This window comes from Numenius arquata, chromosome 2, assembly GCF_964106895.1.
Source record: "Numenius arquata chromosome 2, bNumArq3.hap1.1, whole genome shotgun sequence".
NCBI lineage: Eukaryota > Metazoa > Chordata > Aves > Charadriiformes > Scolopacidae > Numenius > Numenius arquata.
This window is the reverse complement of record NC_133577.1, coordinates 40,419,587-40,440,110: the sequence shown is the minus strand read 5'-3', so window position 1 is coordinate 40,440,110 and position 20,524 is coordinate 40,419,587. Positions and strand designations below refer to the sequence as shown.

Sequence of the window (20,524 nt, the reverse complement as noted above, 5' to 3'; positions counted from 1 at the left end):
TGCTTTCTTGCTGCAGTTTCATCTAATGTTGAAGTGTTGTTAGGTTAGTTATATCTAGGTTTTGTCTTTCTGTAAATAAAATAATTTTTTTTTTTTTCAAATAAGGTAGTAGAAGTAAAATAGAATAATGTGAGAGGAGTACTGTCACTGTAATTAACCAATAAAACTTTTAAACTCAGATACTTTTTTTTTTTTTTTGCCATAAATACACATTCGATCATTTTAAAAGCTAAACAAATAAACAAACCACTAAGGAATTTTTGAGGACTAGATTTTAGTTTTTATTAGTTCTGGTTTGCAGCTGAGACTGCTTTTGATACCTTATTACAGTCTCATGTGATTCCTCACTAGACTGAAACAGTGAATGTGCAGTGTCTAGAACTACCACATAATTTCACTGACCCAGACACGAGCTGTGTTTATCACCAATGCTGTCTTCAGGGCTTCTTTCCACTTAGTAATTGACATGTATATTTGTATATTTTTGCTCATAATAGTATTTGGGAATAAAAATTTCAGCCACCTCTATTTTCATAATTTGTTAGAGAATGCGGTTGAACTGCAAGAATCAACTTTAAAATAAATAAGGCCTCCTCCAAATCTTTCTACACATGTCCTTGAAACAACTGCTTTGTGCAAGTATGCGTTGCTGGGAATAAGTATGTTTTTGTTCTAAGATTTTCTGTCTGCTTTTTTAATTCCGCATGGCCCTATATTTACCATTTTGCTGTAAAATTGCTCAAAAGAAACTGTTTCAGTTGTTTATTACCACAGATGTCAGTCTTTCTGCTCTGAAAGCATCATTTTATTCAGAAAGTGTTACCTTTGCTGCAGTTTTACCAACCACTTGATGTAACTGCAGGTACTTAATGCTACATGAGGAAAAAATGAGATGTGCTTACAGAATTTGATAATGTAAAGTTGTGGTGACATTTAAGAAAAAAAATACAAGTGGAGCTGTGTGTCTGTCCTCTGAGACCTGAGGAAAAATAAAATATTTGCAGAATAGTAAAAGGGAGAAAACCCTTTGCTACTAGCATGGTATTGCAATCAAGAAAGCAAAAAAAGACGACAACAACAACAACAACAAAAACAAACTGAAAGGGAAAGATTTTTATAAGATACTTTTAAAGCTTTCCTAGAATATTATTTGAAGCATGGTCATTTTTATGAGATTATGCAAAAATCTATGTCTTTAAGAGTAAAGGAAAATACCAGATATACCAAGCTTAGAATTCCTTTAAAAGGACTTGCTTAATTTATACTTGTACCTTTGTGGGGTTTTTTTGTTTTGTTGTTTTTTTTTTTAAATATTACTGCCCTGCTTTGTTTCTAAATGAGGTATGATAGTTCTTTCTCAGCACTTCTTTTCTTTTTCCTTTAGGATTCTGGTACTCATTTGTGTGTAATTGATGACTCTAATGAGCATATGCTCACCGTGTGGGACTGGCAGAGAAAATCAAAAATAGCAGAAATAAAGGTAATTATTGCACAAATTAATATTCTTAAATGCAAGTGGGTTTAATCCCATAAATACAACTGGTTTTGAGACATACATTTCCTCTTACTTGGAAACTACAACTGTGTAATACTGCTGGCTTGTGTAAGGGCACAAAAGAAATATATTCTTAATTTGTATATTGGAAAGGGTTTGAATATTGGAGCACTTATAATTACATTTTACTCATCCCTAAGGGCCAATCCAAATAAAGCAATTCTCTAATATTTTCCTAATTTAAAACAAATAAACCCTGGGAACTTTATGAAACTGAAGTGATGATTCAGTCTGTAGTTGTTTATTTTTTAACAAAATCCCAACTTTTAGACATTCCTTGTTTTCGTTTTTTGTCTGAATCGAAGTCCAGACATTGATTCTTGGGAAGAGCTGTGTCTCTTCTCATTTGAAGTCCATTAGTACTTCTGTAGATTGCGGTCTTGTTTGCTTTCCTGTTTCTTTCGTAACCTTCTAAATTTCTGATCGATGAGAAGCCTTCAGAGGCGTTAATGCTCAATGTTCATGTAAAGTTGATTCCACTGGGAACACCCAATCCAATAATAACTTGTTGTTGAAGTCCGTATTTTGAGACATCTTTTTTTGCATTATACAATATAAAGCAAGGCGATATTACATGAATGTGGAACTGAGTATTTTTTTAATCTTTTTAATCAAAAGTCAGTAAGCAGAATATTCTGCAAGCCTTTAAGTCTGTATGATTACAAACTTGCAAATTCAGATAATAAAATCAGGTTGGGTTGACCCATTTTCTTGAAATTCTGTTGACTAATACTAATTATATTCCATTGTGTAAGTTTTAATGTAATTCTATGTCCGTATTTTCATTTCCTTGCTGATATTTAATGTCAAGCTATGTGGCATATGCCCATTTTATTTGACACTATGTTTTTACTATTTTCACTCTTCAGGGAGTTCCTTGGTGTTGCAAAATTGGTTAAAACCAATTTGACAGGGACAGCTTGACCTTCAGTATTTATTCATGCTTAGGAATTGATCTTGCACTATGTTAAGCACCTTCTATGCTAGTGGGGTGGGGTTTGGTGTGAGCAGAGTTTCATCCCTTGAGGTAGGGTGCAGAGCAGAAGACTTTCTTCGGCTGGACTCAATTACATTTTTCAGTCCTTAGTTTCCATGCGATTTGTGGATTTAGCAGATCCACTCATGTGGAAGAAACTGTATGAGAAGCATAATTCAATCAATGTGGACATCAATAAAAAATGAAACTTAAGAAGGTTGTTTTCCTAAAGTGAGCCAAAAGTGGTGGAGTGGGAAAGTGTACTCCCACAGGTGCTGATTCAGCAGCACTTTTAAATATAGTCTTTTAAAGCATGGGCTTAAATCCCATAGAGGTAAATGCATTGATGCATTGATGTTTTTTAGAGTCATTGCCTCCAGGAGATTGTCTTAAAAACAGTTTGGTTGAATATACATTGGAAGTTAAATAAACGACCAGTCTGGTTTTTATGTTTGTAAAAAAGGATTAAAACCTTGGTGAGGTGTTAGTAATTCAGGATCAGTGCACGAAGCCAGTAAAAATGCAAAGGTGGGCCCCTGTGTTTCAGTGTTTGAACCTGTGTTTGAGTTATGCAGGCTTCTTTTTTTTTCTTCTTTGTGAGGAGGAAAGGAGAGGAAGAAAGAACCCAAAGGAATTTTTATAGAATTTCAGAAAGAGAATGATGTAGATAATCCTACTATGTTACGATTGTCTCAGTCGCCTCTGTCACAGTTTTATCTAGAATAGCAAACTAGTCTGTGTAGAAACTAAGCAGGATTTTCAACCCCAAAAAATATCTATTATACATCATTGACTACTGTAGCAGAATTCTTAGCTATTCCAGAGGGCAGAAGCTTTTGTGATTTTAAAAAGGGAATGTAAAGCCCTAGAGAAAAGACTTTTCTCCTGAAGTTTTATAAAGATCTCTGATGAATGTAAAAAACCAATATCTATAAAATGGTATGTGCAGTCATTCAGACAGTTGATTTAACACAGAACACTTACAGATTCTTTTGAGCATACAATGAGATGTCTAGTTCCACGTATCTCTGTTCTGAAACTTGATTTTACATGTGTTTGTAGCAGTTAATGTCACATCTGAGTAAGTAGTATTTCTGTTATTATTTCAGACTACAAATGAAGTGGTTCTTGCTGTAGAATTCCATCCAACTGATGCAAATACCATAATAACATGTGGCAAATCTCATATATTTTTCTGGACCTGGAGTGGCAATTCATTATCAAGGAAGCAAGGGATATTTGGGGTAAGAATGTGTTGATATCAGGTCAGTTTAAAATCAATGGAATGATCTGCTCACGCTTTCTGTAAATTTGCTCTGTTGTTACCATGTACTGTTTGAGCAGAGAGATAAACAAAGAAAAAAGATTAAATTCTCCTTACATGTATGCAGGATGTAAGGTTGTGGGTACATTATACTAATTACATAAAGAGTACAAGGAATTATCCCTTTCTTTTGCTTATTTTGTTTCAGAAATATGAAAAACCCAAATTTGTTCAGTGTTTGGCTTTTTTGGGAAATGGAGATGTGCTCACTGGAGACTCAGGAGGGATAATACTTATATGGAGCAAAACTACTGTAGAATCTACTCCAGGAAAAGGACCTAAAGGTGGGATATATTCACAGTTAATCACAGATTTTAGATAGCCTGTAGAGGACAAATCTAAAGGATTGCATTAGAAAAGGGAAAAGGGAAACAGACCTGACTAAGGGTGTACACTTTCTATTATTAACAGGTGGTACTAAACTCCTTCAAGTCTCATGAATTTTCTGACTTAAGAGCAATGTAGAGTTTCTCAATAATTAATGAGATAGTTTTCATTCATTTCAGGCACAATTTTATCTAAATGTTTTGCATTTTAAAAATGTGCAGTTAATCAGCTTTCCTTTCATCCTGGGATATGAAAAAGGCTGTAGGATCAGTTTGAGGATTCTGCAGGCTACCTCTGCCTCTGAAGGCTTATGCTGTACTATGCTTTGTCTCACAGGAATACCATTAAGTGTTGAAGCTGATGTTAATAGGACTTGTATGTGAAGGAGAAATATAATGTGTAGTTGTACCAGTTTCACGAATAACAGTATCTGGTTTAGCAGATGCTCAAGTCTTGGCTGTAAAATATATTTTAAAACCCATATTATTTGAAATTTGGGTTAAACTTACTCTTTAGGGCAAAGCTTTTGTAAAAAAGAAAGGAAAATGATTTGTTACCCAACATACGCAGACCTGGCACAGTTGAGCCCTAAGGTAACTTATAAATTCAAGGATAATTTATTTTACTTGGCAGATATTTCAAACACTGGTTTAAATTGGTATGCCAGGAAAACATTCATGTAAAAAGTAAATTTTTAACAGTAAGTCTGTTTTTGTAGGTAAATCTTTTTCTTGTCTTTCGAGCTAACTGCAATGGAAAAGTAATTTAACAAATTATTTGATATTTAATTTTGAAGTTCTTGTGCAAAAATAACCATTTCCCAGTACAATCTTAAAAGATATCAAATAGAACATTTATTTACATTGGCTTAACTAAATACGGGACCTTTTAGTTGGTTTGTCGTATTAGATTGGTCACGGGTCTTGATCTCAAACTCTTCAGTGTGAGAGCATGCTAACTTGAACTGACTTGAGACACAGGCAGAGTCAGCAAAGTTAAGCTTTGGTGTATTTGGGTGGTGTTTTAGGCTTTTTCTGTGATCACTATTTGAAAATATGCAAGTCTCAAAGTACCAGAATCTTGCTTTTTTTTTTTTTCCCAATATACTTTCCTACAAAAGTTCTTTTGACATGAAAACCAAATTACAATGCAAAAGGATCATTACCTTTGTTGTTTAATTTTCTCATCTCTCTTTCATTCTTCCTACTGTGTTCCTTTTACATCGATAGATGCCAAATGCTGGTTATACTACTTTTAAGTGAGGCAACATCCAGCATTAAATATTAGGTTCGTGCATCCTGGAAACTTTGCTATAAATAATTTGCTTTTTATTCCCATAAGATTATAGACAACAAGTCTTTGAGTTTCTTTTAATAAAATAACTTTAATCCTTTTCCAATAATGACTTGCTAAATATTTATTGACTCTAAAGGACAGTTTCTCTTGCATCTGGAAAAACTGTGTTCCCTTGGATAGCCGAGAAAGGATAGCATTTTATAAATAGTTGTTGTTCTTGCCTTCACAAGTTTTAGGACAATCAGTCTCAAAAACGTTTCTATTCAGAAAGGCAGGTCCTTTGTTTTATCTTTTTACGCTGTAAGAAAACACTACCACCTTGTGTTTGCAGTACTAATGCAATACTAATAGCCTGACAGTCCAAATGTAGTTATTTATTATACGCTGTTACTCTATTCTTCTGCCAAAAGGCACAGCTTCTTTTAAACCCCAGGTGGAAAAATGAGTAGTATTCTTTATTATTTTCTTTTTGTGCATGTAGGAGTCTATCAGATAAGCAAACAAATCAAAGCTCACGATGGCAGTGTGTTCACACTCTGTCAAATGAGGAATGGGATGCTGCTAACTGGAGGTGGGAAAGACCGAAAGATCATCCTGTGGGATCATGATTTGAATCCTGAAAGGGAAATTGAGGTAAGAAAGCAAGAGTGACAGGGAGACTGCCTTGAGCAAGGTATTGACTAGCAAAACAGAGCCACTGCCCCCACCCTTTGGAGAACCAGTAGTTAGGATGATGGAGTGTCTTCTGGTTGCTGTCTCTTTAAGTGGATGACAATATTTTATTATAAAAACATTGAAATTTTCAGCCTATAAATGAGCCTATATGAGGTTTCAGTTCTCCTCTGTTTAAGTTGAACAGAAAATTTATGGTTTTTCTTTCCTCCAAGCCCTTCCTTAGTTTCTTTTATTTGTCCCTTTTTTGAGGGTTTTCTTTAGTTATCACTTGTGTTTTTCTTAAGTTTGCCTGTCTGGAGAAAGACAGTGTTACCAGGATTTGACTTGGGGCGTTCAAAAAAAAAAGTGCCTATCAAGATGCATGATGGGGTTTTACAGATGTTTCTTTTCCTAGGTTCCTGACCAGTATGGAACAATCAGAGCAGTAGCAGAAGGAAAAGCAGATCAATTTTTAGTAGGCACTTCACGAAACTTTGTTTTGCGGGGAACATTTGATGATGGTTTTGTAGTAGAGGTACAGGTGAGCACAATTTTTTTTTTTTTTTTTAAACTGTAACCCAAAAATGTGAAGTCTTTCCCTGCTGGTGTGTTATTTTGAGAGAGTCTTTATTCATTGTTAAATATGTTCATAGTTATAATGTTCATATGTGTTTTCTTTCCAGGGACATACAGATGAACTCTGGGGACTGGCATCCCATCCTTTCAAAGACTTATTTTTAACATGTGCTCAAGATAGGCAAGTTTGTATGTGGAACTCTGTGGACCACACACTGGAATGGACCAGGCTGCTAGATGTACGTCAACCTTTTAATATTAAATATAAAGCTGGAAAATAGGAAAAAGCATTAGTTTTCTGCAATACCCTTGTCCCATCTGATCACAAGAGGAGCAAAAATCCTGTAGTTATGGCTTTAAAAAGAGCTATTTGGAAGCTTTGATAGACTTAACTAGGCTCATCAGACATTGTATAGACTGTAACCTGGTTACCATTGTCCAATGCCGTTCTGACAGCCCAAGTTGAAGAAAACTTAGTCCTTTGTTCTTGTTACAGTTTAACTTTTTTCACAGTTATTCAAACAAGCTGAAGAGGATATCATACAGTTGTGCAAGGTTTGACTTTTAGATATGACTCCTTACTGTCATTGTTCATTTCATATTTTGGCTAGTCCTGTCCAAGTACCTGAACAAAAGTATCTTTTTACGCAGAAACTTAGGCTTTTTACTTTCAAGAAGGTCAGGTAGTGCATGTCACTGATACATTAAAAGAAAATCTGAAGATTATAAGCATGCTGCTAACTAACCTGACACAGGTTTTCCCTGTGTCAGTTCACCTCAGACAAAATTTTAGGGTAGCTTTGGTACAAAGAGAGGTGTTTGACTGTAGGGAAGCAGGTGAGTGATGTGTCTGTGTCTCCCCATTCAGGAACCAGGGCACTGTGCTGACTTCCATCCCAGTGGAGCAGTGGTTGCGATAGGAACACACTCGGGCAGGTAAACACCTTTCGACTGAGTTGTGATGATTGAAAGAAAGTTTAAAGCGTACAATGTGATACTGCGTGTCTTATTCTTTTGCTTTTTATTCACTTTGCTTGAGAGTGAGTAGCCTAAAAAGCTTGGGGGAAGGGTGCAGATCATTCTTACATGGGTTAGGTGAAGACAGAAGGATTATGTGACTGTTATTAGGCTGTTTTGTTTTTCTAAATTCTCTTTCATGAAAGCCCAGATCTTGACTTTTTTTAAATATTTTTTTAAAAAGGTTTTTTTTTTTCAGGTGTTTCCATGAGCACTTTTATTGGCTTTACCAAGTATCATATATTTTAATATTGCTTGTGTACGTTATACTAGTTTATAATACAGGTACATTACAGATCTTTCTCCAATCAAACACACTTGCAACCTTTTAAATTGACATGGAGAGGAAAGTGAACAGGCTAGGATTTTGATTTTTGTGTAAGACAAAGTTCAACATCGCACGTTGCTGCAACGAAGTGCTATCAAGCTGTTGATATTCTTCCTAAAATCGTTGTATATTTGAAAGCTATCAAAACACAAGCTGAATCTTTAAACTCAAGCTTCTTTCAGTGGTGGAAAAAAATTGTTTTAATTCATAGTCAAAGTCTTGTTTTGGTATCATCTCCCAAGAAAGGAGTCTCATGCGATGGATTTTTAGCAAGTGCCAATTAAAAGAAAAAACAGGATATTCATAGCATTAGAAAGGTGAGAGCAGTAGGTATTAAATCTACTAGCGTTTTTGTTCAATTTTTCAGTTATACCTTATTTTTGACTACTCGAGGATAAAATAATGCATATGCACGTAAGAAAATTTGGATTCTTTGTGTTTAATTCGCCCCCTACAGATTTTTTTATACCTAACCTCATGCCTAAAAACCATTAAAAGTTTGGTTTTTAGAAACTGCTGAGTGTGTGCAACACCCTTAAATTATCCTGGAAAAATGAAACGTTAAATACTTTTAAAGTATTTCTTAAAGATGAAGATGCAGTCTGCACTAAACTCATTAGGTATAACGTCAGGCTAGAAAACCTGATTCACCTTCCTAAGAAAAATCATGCTAAGCTTTTGTATATTTGGTTTCCATGTTGTACCTTTCCATTTTTCCATCTCTTTCTAATGATAGCATTAAACTGAACAAGTGTTTCTACCTTCATTAAGCAGAGCAGAAGATACTGGCCTAAGGTACTTCAAATAGTGAAAAGGGAAAAGAAGGTCAGGCTACATTTCTTGAGAGTTATGAGTCATTTTTGAAATCACGTCAAAGCACAATGAAGGCATATTGGGCAGCCAAAGTGTTCAGTCTTTGCCTGCTTTTGACTCTCCCCCACCTCCAAGTGTTTTAACATTACTTTTTCAGTTCAGCACTTTTCAGTTTAAATTCATATTTTGTAATTACTTGAGGCAACCAGTTTATACTGTGTTGGATAAATTTATGATTATGTCCTCGGTTTTTGGTTGGTTTTCTTTTACCCTGTTCTTCTTGGAACTGAGCAGTTATATTTTCACTATTATATTTTATTGCATTCTGAAATTGCATGATTCAATGATAGGTTTGAGATATAAAAATGAAACTGAATTGATATGAGGTCTGGTAAGTGTACAAGTGTATGAGAAATAAATGGAGTTGTGAATCAAGGCAAACAGAAGAGTTTTAAATTTACTGCCTAACCAGCAGCGTCACGCGGTGCTTTCTGCGCCAGATAATCCAGTCCAAGAGAGTTATTTCCCAAGGAATGAGGGCTGCATGATGTATCTCGATTAACATAAGAGAGAAAACAGTCTCAGGCCCTTAACAAGTTATTTAATAACTTACTTGATTCATAGCCCAGAAAGCATAAAGCCAATATTAAATGAGTCTAATTCATTTAGCGTTCAATAAATCTTGGATGTGCCTATCTGTTCTCATTCTAGTGCTGCTCTGCTTCCAGTACGGAGGTCAGTAAGACAGGCGTAGGGAACGGATGATGGTTAAAATTGTGACAGAAAAAAGAAAGCTGAATTTTCTACCTCTGTTCCCATTCTTGTCTGTTATTTCACAGTGGTGTGTTTTTATCAGGCCAACACATCATGGTTTTGGTGTGCTTTTCATGTACCACTTCCCATGATGAGTATTTCGGTATCACTTCACTTTTTGGGCTGTCTGCAAATGGTCTGCTGCAGGTTTTGTTAACCACTTCTTTAAATACCTCTGTGTGCCTGTTCGTCAATTGTCTGGGATTAAGCCTGGTTTGGAGAGAACTAATACTTTTTGTGGATCCTGCTGTTTGCTCAAACACTAAAAAGGGCTGGCGATCAGAAATCCTACCACGGAAGTGGGTTTTTCAAGGCATTATATAGATCCTTTTGCCATGCCGCCAGTGGTATTATTTGCAGGGAAGTAGACCTTTTTGTGACTAATGGTGTAGAATATCTTGAGTGCTGTGCACTGCAGAAAAAAAAAAAATTAAAGAGAGTCTTACAAAAATACTAATGTTATTAAGAAAACTGAAGGCTGGAGGACAAGACCAGCGTAAGCCAGAGCCACAAGGTAGTAAATCAGTCGGTAGAACTATTGAGATTTATACCAGTTCAGGATCTGTTGTGGTAATAAGGTGAAGAAGCCTAAATATCCCAGGGAACCAATCTTGTAAGATGGGTTCGTTCATAGAATGGTTGGAGCTGGAAGGGACCTTAAAGATCATCGAGTTCCAACCCTCCTGCATGGGCGGGGACACCTCCCAGTAGACCAGGTTGTTCAAAGCCCCATCCAGCCTGGCCTTGAACACTTCTAGGGATGCCATTACCCCTTGTCCTATTGCTACACTCCCTCATAAAGAGTCCCTCTCCATCTCTCCTGTAGGCCCCCTTTAGGTATTGTAAGGCTGTTACAAGGTCTCCCTGGAGCCTTCTCTTCTCCAGGCTGAACAACCTCGGCTCTCTCAGCCTGTCTTCATAGGAGAGGTGCTCCAGCCCTCTGATCGGCCCTAAGTGATTTGTGGTTTGTTCACTCTGATTAATGCCTTGCAGGTTCAGCATTCAGTATTAAGTAAAGGTGGGAATTGCAAGTGTAAGTGCAAAAATATATTACCACTTTGGAACACTGCTGATTTCATCAGAAAAATTCCGCATTCACAAATGTGCATTATCAGTAATAAATGTCTGTCATGGGTCAGAGTTTGTTTTCCAAAAGAGAGTAGTTTAAGGGATTTTGTTTCTGAAAACATATATTTTTAGATAGGTTATTGGTATTATTTTTTAAGTGAAGAAATAGGAAGACAAAAAACAGATGAAAATGGCAAAAGTTCTACCTTTTTTATGTGAATTCGCAAACAAGTTAAGCGTGTTATCTTCAGTAACAATTGGGAGAAAAATAAAAAAAAAAAAATCAGAAAAAACCAAAGGAGCCACTGTCTTACAGCTGGGATACCATTCATCCATTTATTTCATCCAATCTACAGATCAAAAGTTCACTTGGCAGCCAGGCTTTGCACTCCACAGCCCGATAGGACTCTTTCAGGGTCAGTTGCCGTTTGCGTGTTGCGTACCTTCATGTTGGAAGGAAGATCCTCTCCCAAAGCCCAGCTCTTTGCGAGAAGGTCCTTTGTGGGGCATGTGGATGGGGAACTGCTGTAGCCACTAGACTGGAGACACATTTGATGGAGACCGACTTTCTTGCTGGTAATTGCAGTGTTTGCCACAGCATTAGGAGAGCTTGGAAGATGGAAGAGACCATGTCTGATCACGGCTTGTGGAAGCATCAAGAAACAGCTGAACTAGATGTGACCAGTGCTTCCTTTCTTAAATTAACATCAAAATTGGTGCACTGACTCTTTCTATGGTCAGCTAAGATTGCTGCTAGTACCTCTTGTTCGTAAGAATGTTTGGAGAAGGACTGGTGTCACGAATGCTGTCTCCTAATGCCAAATGAAGCTCAGTGTGCACTCTTCAGAGCAGCAGAAGTTTTGCATTGTGTTTGATACTGCACAATACCACCTCTGTGCTTTCAGTAAAATGTATGTGTGTGTGTGTGTGTGTTTAGGCTTTGGGTATTTTTCATTTTAAACTGGAGGGTTAGCTGGTTCAGGTAACAGTCGCAAAGGGCCAACCTAACAAGGCCAGCACCAAGAGGCATGTCCCTGCCGCAGCAGCCTCCCTGCCCTGGTTGTGCATTTTGGGACACGGAGGGCTCAGCCCTCCCCTTGGCTGTCTGGCAGAAGCACTGTGCAGCACGGTCACCCCCGGGAGGACATGCAGAGGGTATGCCCATCTGCTTTGTGGAAGAGGCTGCTTTTGGTTGTTACTGTGCTCATAATCAGATTTTATATCCAGACACCACAACTGTGCTGCTAAAAATGAACAAACAGGCATCGTGCTGCGTCGTCTTGGTAGATAAATAGATTTTACAATGTAGAGCCCAAGTTTTCTGATAAAGCAAAAGGTCTTCCTATCTCCTGTTTTCCTGTCTGTGCACAGAGGTGTGTTGCCCACCTGGGCTGAAGCGGTAAAGAGCCTCCACCCTGTGCTGGATTCCAGGAAAGACAAATAAGAATGACACAGTGGGACACTGGCTTTCAGACCAGCTTCTCTTGTTGCTTGAAAACCGGATGACTCCAACTCAGTGATGGCCTCCATGAGTGTTCTTCGCAGTTCCGTTGTTGTCCCATCGGGATGTACTTTTAGAGTAGTTTTGTTTCATGATGGCATGATTGGTTATCTTTCTGTGGTGGCAAAATGGCCTAGGGTATCCTCTCTCTTCCCCCCCGCCAAACTCATTTGGGGTTCGGTTTTTGTGTTTTGTTTATTTATTTATTTTTATTTTGTTTTGGTTTCTTATTTAATATCCACACCCCATCAGGGTTATCACCCAGGTAACATTTTAGTGAAGAATTTGGCAGGGCCAAAGCCCAGCATAGTTTGAACTAAGTAGCAGAATAGTAACTCCTAATGCGTTCAGAGAACCTTCAAAGCTTCAGTGTGTAGATTGGAAGAAATCAAAAGTCCCCTTTCAGCAGAGGATTACAGCAGAGAAACTCTGAGCGTGGTCTCTGCTGCTGTCTAATGCAAATATATTTGCTGTTTTCCACTGGTTCCATCTGTCTTGCACACAGATTGTTCAGTCTGTGGCATGTGGGGCTGAGGTTTTTTTATGTGCATGTCATTTAATTTCTTTCATGTGGTTCCCTAACCACAAGCTGGTTTTAAGCCATTGGGACCAGGTCACTTTCCAGACACCTAGCTGCCGGACACTGGATCAGTGTGAGCTGGAATTTCATCTCCATCCATAGAAAGCAGCGATGTGTGCTGCTGTTCCTGGAGTTTATTTTAGGTTATGTAAGTTTGTTACGGAATAAATGGTCCTAGCTTTAGCGGCGTTCCACTGAGTTCACTCTGAGACAGTGGGTGGAATTGCCTGACTTCTTTCCACAGCGTGTGAACTCAGTGTTTGCCACTAGGGACGGAAGCCTGGCTGCAGTGTATGCTTATGGTTGTGAGATGGGTTTGGGGCAAAGGCATTAAATTCTGAGTACAGCTTTACTCCATGCTGACATCTTACATTTTCATGATAAACATGTCTGTGTATATATATATTTTTATTAAATTATCATTGTCTTTGTTTTGCTAATGTTCACTGTATTTAGGAGTTAGATGGGCATCAGAACCGTTGCAAAACGCTCAGGTTCTGCTGATCGTGCCCGTCTTGCTGTCAGTGGCCATCTCAGTGTACTGGCCACTGACTTTCTGTAAGCTGCTCTGAGCTTTTTACACGTGCATCATAACTAATAAAACAGGTTAAAAGTTATTGTTAAATAATAAAAAATGCAATTAATTATCTTAGTTATAAATCATCCAAGCAGGAAATTAAAAAAATGCTAGGTTATGAACCATCAAATTTCAGTAAGTGGTTATTCCTTCTTACTTTGATAAAATTATTCATAGAAATGGAAAGGACTGAGGCGAAAATACCAAATTACTTTGTGTTTAAAAGCAAATTACCAAATTACAAAATACTTTGTGTTTAAAACAAGTATGGAAAGATTTTCCACTCCGTACTAGTACTTTTTTTTGTTGGTTTTTTGTTTTTTTTAACTTTGCTTCACACAATTTGAAAGATCGAGTTTTATATTAAAGCTGTTCTTAAAAATGGGGAGGTAGTAGATTAAAATTCAGCTGTAGTCTTACAGCTTCAGGATGATAAGATGCAGTCATATTAGCTATCTGGTGGCATGTTTATCATCCAGTAGACATTTTGATGATTACTACAATGTTCAAGGGAGTGGGGGAAAACAGGCCAGTTCTAGAATCTTTTATATATTCTTCACTGAAACTTGTATTGCTTTGCGAACCAGAAAAGCATTCCATTAAAAACAGATGTTCGCTGTGCTTATGCTTGAGGGGCTAGCATAAGAAGGTGAAGGCAGGCAGTGATTACTGCTCTTTTGCTTGCTTTTTTGTTTAGTGGAAGTGATACTTACTGGAATTCTCCTCTCCCTAGGTGGTTTGTTTTGGATGCGGAAACGAGGGATCTGGTTTCAATACACACTGATGGCAACGAACAGCTCTCAGTGATGCGCTACTCAGTAGGTAGGCAGACTTGTATGTCCAGAATAATTGCTGATAAATTAGATGTCTGTTCTGTTAAACAGTGTTAAGGTACTCCCCAGTCACTAGAAAAGGCAGAGCTTGGAAAAAAAATTGTTTTAAAATGCTTACTATATAACTGAATACTTGGTTACAGATTTGTTTGTGTATGCTAAATCTTGGAATTTTGTAACTGCAAACATCACAGTCGCCTTTCCCAGCCTTTCCTTAACGTTGAACCATGCTGTTATAATACGTTAGCTTTGCTCCCAGAAAAATTAAAAGTTCTCAACTAAATAGTTGACAGGTTAACAGAAAAGTCTGTACAAAGCTTAGTATTTCAGTGATATTTCAATCTAATTCTTAGTTAATTTTCAAGTTTATTAATAGTAAACCATAAAACTAAGCTCAGGTCTGTCTGAAACTCAGAGCTATTTGTTAAGTATTTGCTGTGGGATTACACGGAGCCCAAGCCAGTATTGAGTCTCCTCCTCAGACGTGACATGACAGATCATCAGAGGCTGACTCCTCTCTGTTAAAACTGGATGGAAGAACACTCATAAATCTGTTTCTTGTTTGCTTTTGGATAACATGCCATGTCAGTGGGCAAAATGTTTCTCCGCTGCTGCCACATCTGCCAAGCACAGCGATTTGTTTAAAGCACTGATGTTTATTGACACTAGAGGCATTCGATTGTGATTCAGGGCAGCTCCTGTCCATGTGCTTTTTTTTTTTTTTTTTAATGGAGACAACACAGGTTAGAAAACTGCTTGTGTTTGCAAGCTCCGCTTCTTTAAAAATTATTCAGTGCTGATTTATATTCAATCCTCCTCTCCAAAGCTAAGCTAACTATAGAGTAAATACTGTACTGCGTTTTTTGTGATGCAGAAAACTCAAGTCTGCCTGCTGTCGACTGTTTCCAGAAATCCAGTGCAATCTGAGGATTTATACCCCATCCATGGGACAGTTATTTAAAAAAAGCAGAAGTGAAAGATCTTGCCCAGAAAACATATCCACAAAGTAAAGATACTGACTGAAAAACAACATAATGTAAACAGTTATGTGTCCTTAAAAATTCTTAAACTGTAGCTTATTTGAGACTATTGTATTAGTGATAAATCTGAAATCAGTAAAATTTGGAAAACAAACATTGTGTTAATTTATGTCAAATATTTTCTCTTGTAGATGGCACCTTACTTGCAGTTGGATCCCATGACAACTTTATTTACCTCTACGTAGTAACAGAAAATGGAAGAAAGTATAGCAGATACGGAAAATGCACTGTAAGTTTTGGAGCAGATATAATCAGCAGTTCTTGCAGTTTGATGTTATACGTACTCTAAGCAGTGGAACTCTCTCAAGGTTGATGCTTTTCCGTTTTTAGTTTTGGTTATATGTTTTATGGGTTTTTTTCCAGAATTTGATGGATTTTTAACTTCAGTCTGATGGGTACTGTTAGTGTTAGGTGAACACTTTTGCATCAAATATGACTAATTTCTCCGACTATTAACTTTTTCTTTGAAACGGGAAATTAGCAGTAAGATGGAGAAATGCCTTTTACCTATATTCTGAAACTCTTTTGGGGAAAATATTTCACTTCTGGGGGGGTATTTTCCCCCTGTTGGTGAAGTACTCATTGGACCGACATACATTAGATGGTGGAATTTCTTTAGAATATGCAATTTTGGAGGTTGCAAATATGCACTATTTTCAGTGGTAATTGTTACTACAAAATTTGGAATTGGGGGATGTGTTAACAACAAATTTCTGGCCCAGGGTAAATAAATGTAAGTGTAGCACAAGTAGTGGAGTTTATATTAGTCCTATATAAGTCCTCAACTTACGTGAGGTTGTCCCAGTGCTAAAAAGACATACTTCCTTTTTCCTTAAGTGTTTAGTTGTCTAACAACCCGGCTTAAAGTTCAAGTATCTATTTAGGTCAGTGGGAATATTTATCTGACCCTGAATGGGATTTGCAAATGATACAAGAATATGTTCACATTTGACATGTGAAATACTGGGTTTTTTAAGGAATGCATCCCCTGCTCAAACGCTTTTCATATTTTTGTCACCAATTGCATTTCTTTACCTCTAAAAGCACAAGAAAGTCTCAAACTGCTTTGTTAATTTGAAAATGGAAGGTAAGGAGATCATAAAGCTAAAGTATGGGTGGTTATTTTAATTTCTAAGTTTGTTTTTTTTTTTTTTTCTGTTTTACAAGCTTTGATGCAAGACTTGCAGTGGAAACTGTTAGTTAGGGGGAAACAAACAGGCATTAGCCAGTCCTTTAGTGCCACGTACGTTGTCTTTGAGACATTTCTTCCCATCGTTTGGCTGAGGACACCCCGTGCTGCTGGAGCATGGGGGTCCAGAGCAGCCTGGGTCCAGCTGCTGCTGGGGGCCAGGGGCTTCTGGGGGGGTCAGCAGCAGTGGGTTTGCCCCATCCCTGTGGTGTGCAGGCTGGCAGGGAGGGCTTGGCACTGGCATGGGATGTGGCTGGGAGGGAAGAGGCTGCTGGGTGTGCTGGGGACTCCTCAATGGCAGGGTTGCGGTGCGGGGTGAGCCAGGGGGTCCTGCAGCCCCTGAGGAGGGTGGTGGCAGGGTTAGCTTGACAACCACAATGGTCGTGAGATGAGAAATCAGATTTGCAGCTTTCCTGGCGAGTTCAGGCAGTGGGGAAAAGGCTGAGCCTACAGGGAGGTCAGGCCGGGGGCCCAGTGGGGCTGGTGGGGAGGGCAACAGAAGGCTGCACCTCAGTCCAGCATTTTCACCCCATCACTTATTTTTTTAACCATAAAAGATAAAGTCACTCAAAGATGGGTAGTATTAACATATGTAATATTTAGTTCGCTATGTACTTCAGGGTCTCTGTGAGGTCTTTGAAGATGTATGAGATCATTTATTTTTGTATGTTATATGTATTATGTTCAGGAGAGAGCATATGGCAGTTTAAACCACCATTGATTGATGCTTGGGCCCCCTTGCCCCTACATCATAGGACAGTGTTTTGGAGATGCAATTAGTTTACAGATAATACCACTTAATTTAATAGTGTTAGTAGTGCCAGTAAGCGATCTCATCATTCTAAAGCTGCTAATAGCTGGGAATATTAATCAATAGCCACTTTGCAGTGTACTGAGTATGGTGAAGCTGCACTGATACAGAATGTACCACCCCACTGAAAAGGGTTTCTCTCCTTTTTTGCCTTTTTCCTCTTCTATGAAGCTTCTTCTCAGGCATCTCTGTTTCTGTCTGTACCTCTGGCAGGAAAGGGGTTTGTAGAAATTGGGATAGGAGAAATGAACATTGTTATACTCAGACAGAAGGGTTAAGGCTTCAGAGCAGGTTTCTGTTGCCCTTTTTTTTTTTTTTCCACTTCGGTCTGAGTGACTGCCTGTAGAAGCCCAAATTAGCAACCTGGTTTGTGCCGGGGCTGAGCTGCCCTGACCCTTCCCGGGGTGTGCAGAGGCAGCAGCGTGTCAGCTCAGGCTGCTTGGTCAAGTTTCAGGTGCCCCGTGGCCCCCCAGCTGCCTGCCAACACGCTGCCGGGTTGGTACCAGCTGGATGCTGGGCAGGGGGACACCCAGGCACGCTCGGGACCCAGAACGCTCTCCTGGCTGGTGCTCAGGCCCTGGCACCGTGTCCTTCTGGCGTTCTCCTGTCGTTCAGTAGCCTCGCAGGTGACCTCCAAGTAGCATGACTCAGTCCTCCAGGTAGTCAACTTCTGGTTGTGTCCTCCAACTCAAATACATTGTTTGAATACTTTCACAGGGATTTTATCTACTGAACCAACATCAGCTCGTGCATAAGAGCTGTATGCCCACTGTTAGATTTAAATCCCCCTTCAGTCATGACCAGGCTTTCTGCTGCTGCCAGAGAGGCGAGCCTCTGACCTGTGAGCATGTCTCTGCAGCGAGGGATGGTGTTGGTTGGGATCAGAAAGAATTTCAGATGAGCTGAAACAACCGTTTCGACTTGTGCAGCTGTTTTCTGAGGGCTCCAGCTATGCAGACAGCAATGTGAAGGTATAGGCTGGGTTATGAACTTCCAAGCTGTCAGCAGCTCCAAGGTAGCTGGCATTGTCTCTCTTTGTCTTACATGGGAGATATCAGTTAGCAAAGGAGAAGCAAGTGCTGTGCATTTACCGAGAGGGCTGTGGGATGAAAGCCACACGGGCAGCGATGCTGAAGTATGTGATACACTGGACTTAACCTGAAATAATTAGTGTGCCCATCCTATAGGCTGTGGGAATTTCAGCCCTTGCACCACTCAAGGCTGATGCAGATAAACATTGCCAATAAAGGAGAGGGTTTCCATTTAGTCAGATAGTTTTATTAGCCAGTGATAATGTGAGTAATTACGTTCATTGTATATAAAGGTACAGAAAAGGAAAGAGTAAAAAGTCACCTTATCAGTGGGCAGCTACTAAAGAAAGATTTTAATAGAAAATGGGATCGTCCCATTGAAAATATTGTGACAATGTTATGTTCCAGTTCATCGTTCAGTGATTGCTTCTCTGAAGGGATTTTGCAGCATGGAGCCCCCTGGCCGATTGCTTTGTTCCCTCCCCCACCGCCCCAAGGAATTTTAACAGCTGCCAAATGTCTGGCAGGATTTAGTAAATGACTGACCAGTTCTTTTCCATGTTGGAGTTCGCTTGCAAATTTGAAGACTTGGAAAATAAGAGGGGGAGAAAAAATCCTAGCCAATTGTGCATTTATTTTTTTTTTTTCGAAATACCAGGTTTGCCTGTCAATATCATATATCCCACCCATGACTGCAAAGTAGTTATGTCAATACACAGTTCCTCTATTTGAGGCAGAGACTGGTTCATAAGTAAATAAATGTTAAAGGCTAGCTTTTCTTCTGAATGTTTTTGCAGTCTCGCACAGAAGTCCTGGGGACAGGGAGACAGACACGAGTGTGTTTCTACATTTAATTCTGGAAGCCATCAGCCTCTGTTGGAGTTCTCTATAGAGGAGGCTGGCGTGGTGGGTGGCACGGCAGCCAGGGCAGTGGTCCAGCGAGGCCCGGGTACGGCCGGAGCAGGCTGGGCCAGGACCTGCGGGGGACCAAGGGACACAGTCCTCCTAATGCTCACCGAGAGAGGGAGAGGAATTGGCATCTGTCAGTCAAGAAAGTGGCGTTTTGTTGCCTGGTGGAATGACTAGGAAAGGGAGAAAATGGATGGCCTTACAAGGGGAAGAGGGAACAGTGAGAAGAAATGGAGGGGTGGAAGAAGAAATGAGTGGTGTGGATGTCACTTTTATTAATTTCCTACCCCTTCCACTACACAGAAATAATTTATTACTGCCTTACACAGATTTGCGGCTTCTCTGGAGGCCCTTATGTCTTTATTATTACTACAAAGAAGTTTGTGCACAGGAAGACTATTCTGAACAGCTGCTTTTAGCTTCTCCCTTAAAAACAAAGATGGGTGTTTAGCCCTCGGTGTGCTCTTGATAGTGATAACTAAGTAATTAGGCCAAAGTATTTTGATTTGTGTATAGATGACCCTGTGCCTTTAGGGAAGACTCCTTTTGAAGCTGGCACTAACATGTGTGCAGTGTAAGAAGCACATGGTGGTTGTTACTATGGTATCTGAAGTTTTTAGGATGAGCAAAGGTTAATTGAAAGTACATTTAATGGGAGTCACTTTGAATGGATAGAGAAATAAAATAGAGTCCTATCTGTTAATTTTCTATTGGGATCTAAAAACGATCCTCTGCAAGTTGCCTTTCTCAATCAGTAGCAATGTATACTTTCTTAATTCAAGTACAAAATTTGAGTTCATCCGTATTTTAGCAATGTACCTTGTGGGAGTAAATTACTCTGGAATCTGAGAGGGACAACACGGTTTACAAGTGAAGAATCCGCCATGGGGTGGGAGAGGCACGATGCCCAGCCTGCCTTTGTTTGACACTGGGGAGTAAGGAGTCTTTAAGGGAGCACGAGCAAATTGTGGCAGACCTGGGGTGGGTGGGGAAGGTGCTTTTTTGCTGTCCCATCTGCAGATGCAACTTCTGCCTGTGTTTGAATTAAAATACATGTTTCACGTTGGTGTTACTGCATTCTTCTCCAGGGACATTCCAGCTATATTACACACCTTGACTGGTCCCCGGACAACAAGTATATAATGTCAAACTCAGGAGACTATGAAATACTATACTGTAAGTATGAAATTAAATACAGTGGAAACAGAACTATGCATTAGCTGTCAGAATATTTAGAAGAGTGTGTTTGATCAGGACTGTATAAAATGCTTACTGACAAAGGAACCAATTTGAACTTGTGTAACCC

The 20,524-nt window shown here is 39.0% G+C and overlaps 1 protein-coding gene across 3 annotated transcripts in view; it reads left to right on the top strand.

Annotated features, from left to right (window-relative positions):
• The window catches only part of EML4 (EMAP like 4), a 78,482-nt gene that overhangs the window by 50,754 nt on the left and 7,204 nt on the right, over positions 1–20,524 (top strand). For all 3 annotated transcript variants that reach the window (XM_074144290.1, XM_074144288.1, XM_074144289.1), the window contains 10 exons: positions 1,385–1,480; positions 3,641–3,775; positions 4,004–4,139; positions 5,960–6,111; positions 6,548–6,673; positions 6,816–6,947; positions 7,577–7,644; positions 14,139–14,227; positions 15,410–15,507; positions 20,307–20,394. In XM_074144290.1, coding sequence (XP_074000391.1) covers positions 1,385–1,480; positions 3,641–3,775; positions 4,004–4,139; positions 5,960–6,111; positions 6,548–6,673; positions 6,816–6,947; positions 7,577–7,644; positions 14,139–14,227; positions 15,410–15,507; positions 20,307–20,394 — 1,120 coding nt within the window. The remainder of the gene's footprint in view (positions 1–1,384; positions 1,481–3,640; positions 3,776–4,003; positions 4,140–5,959; positions 6,112–6,547; positions 6,674–6,815; positions 6,948–7,576; positions 7,645–14,138; positions 14,228–15,409; positions 15,508–20,306; positions 20,395–20,524) is intronic.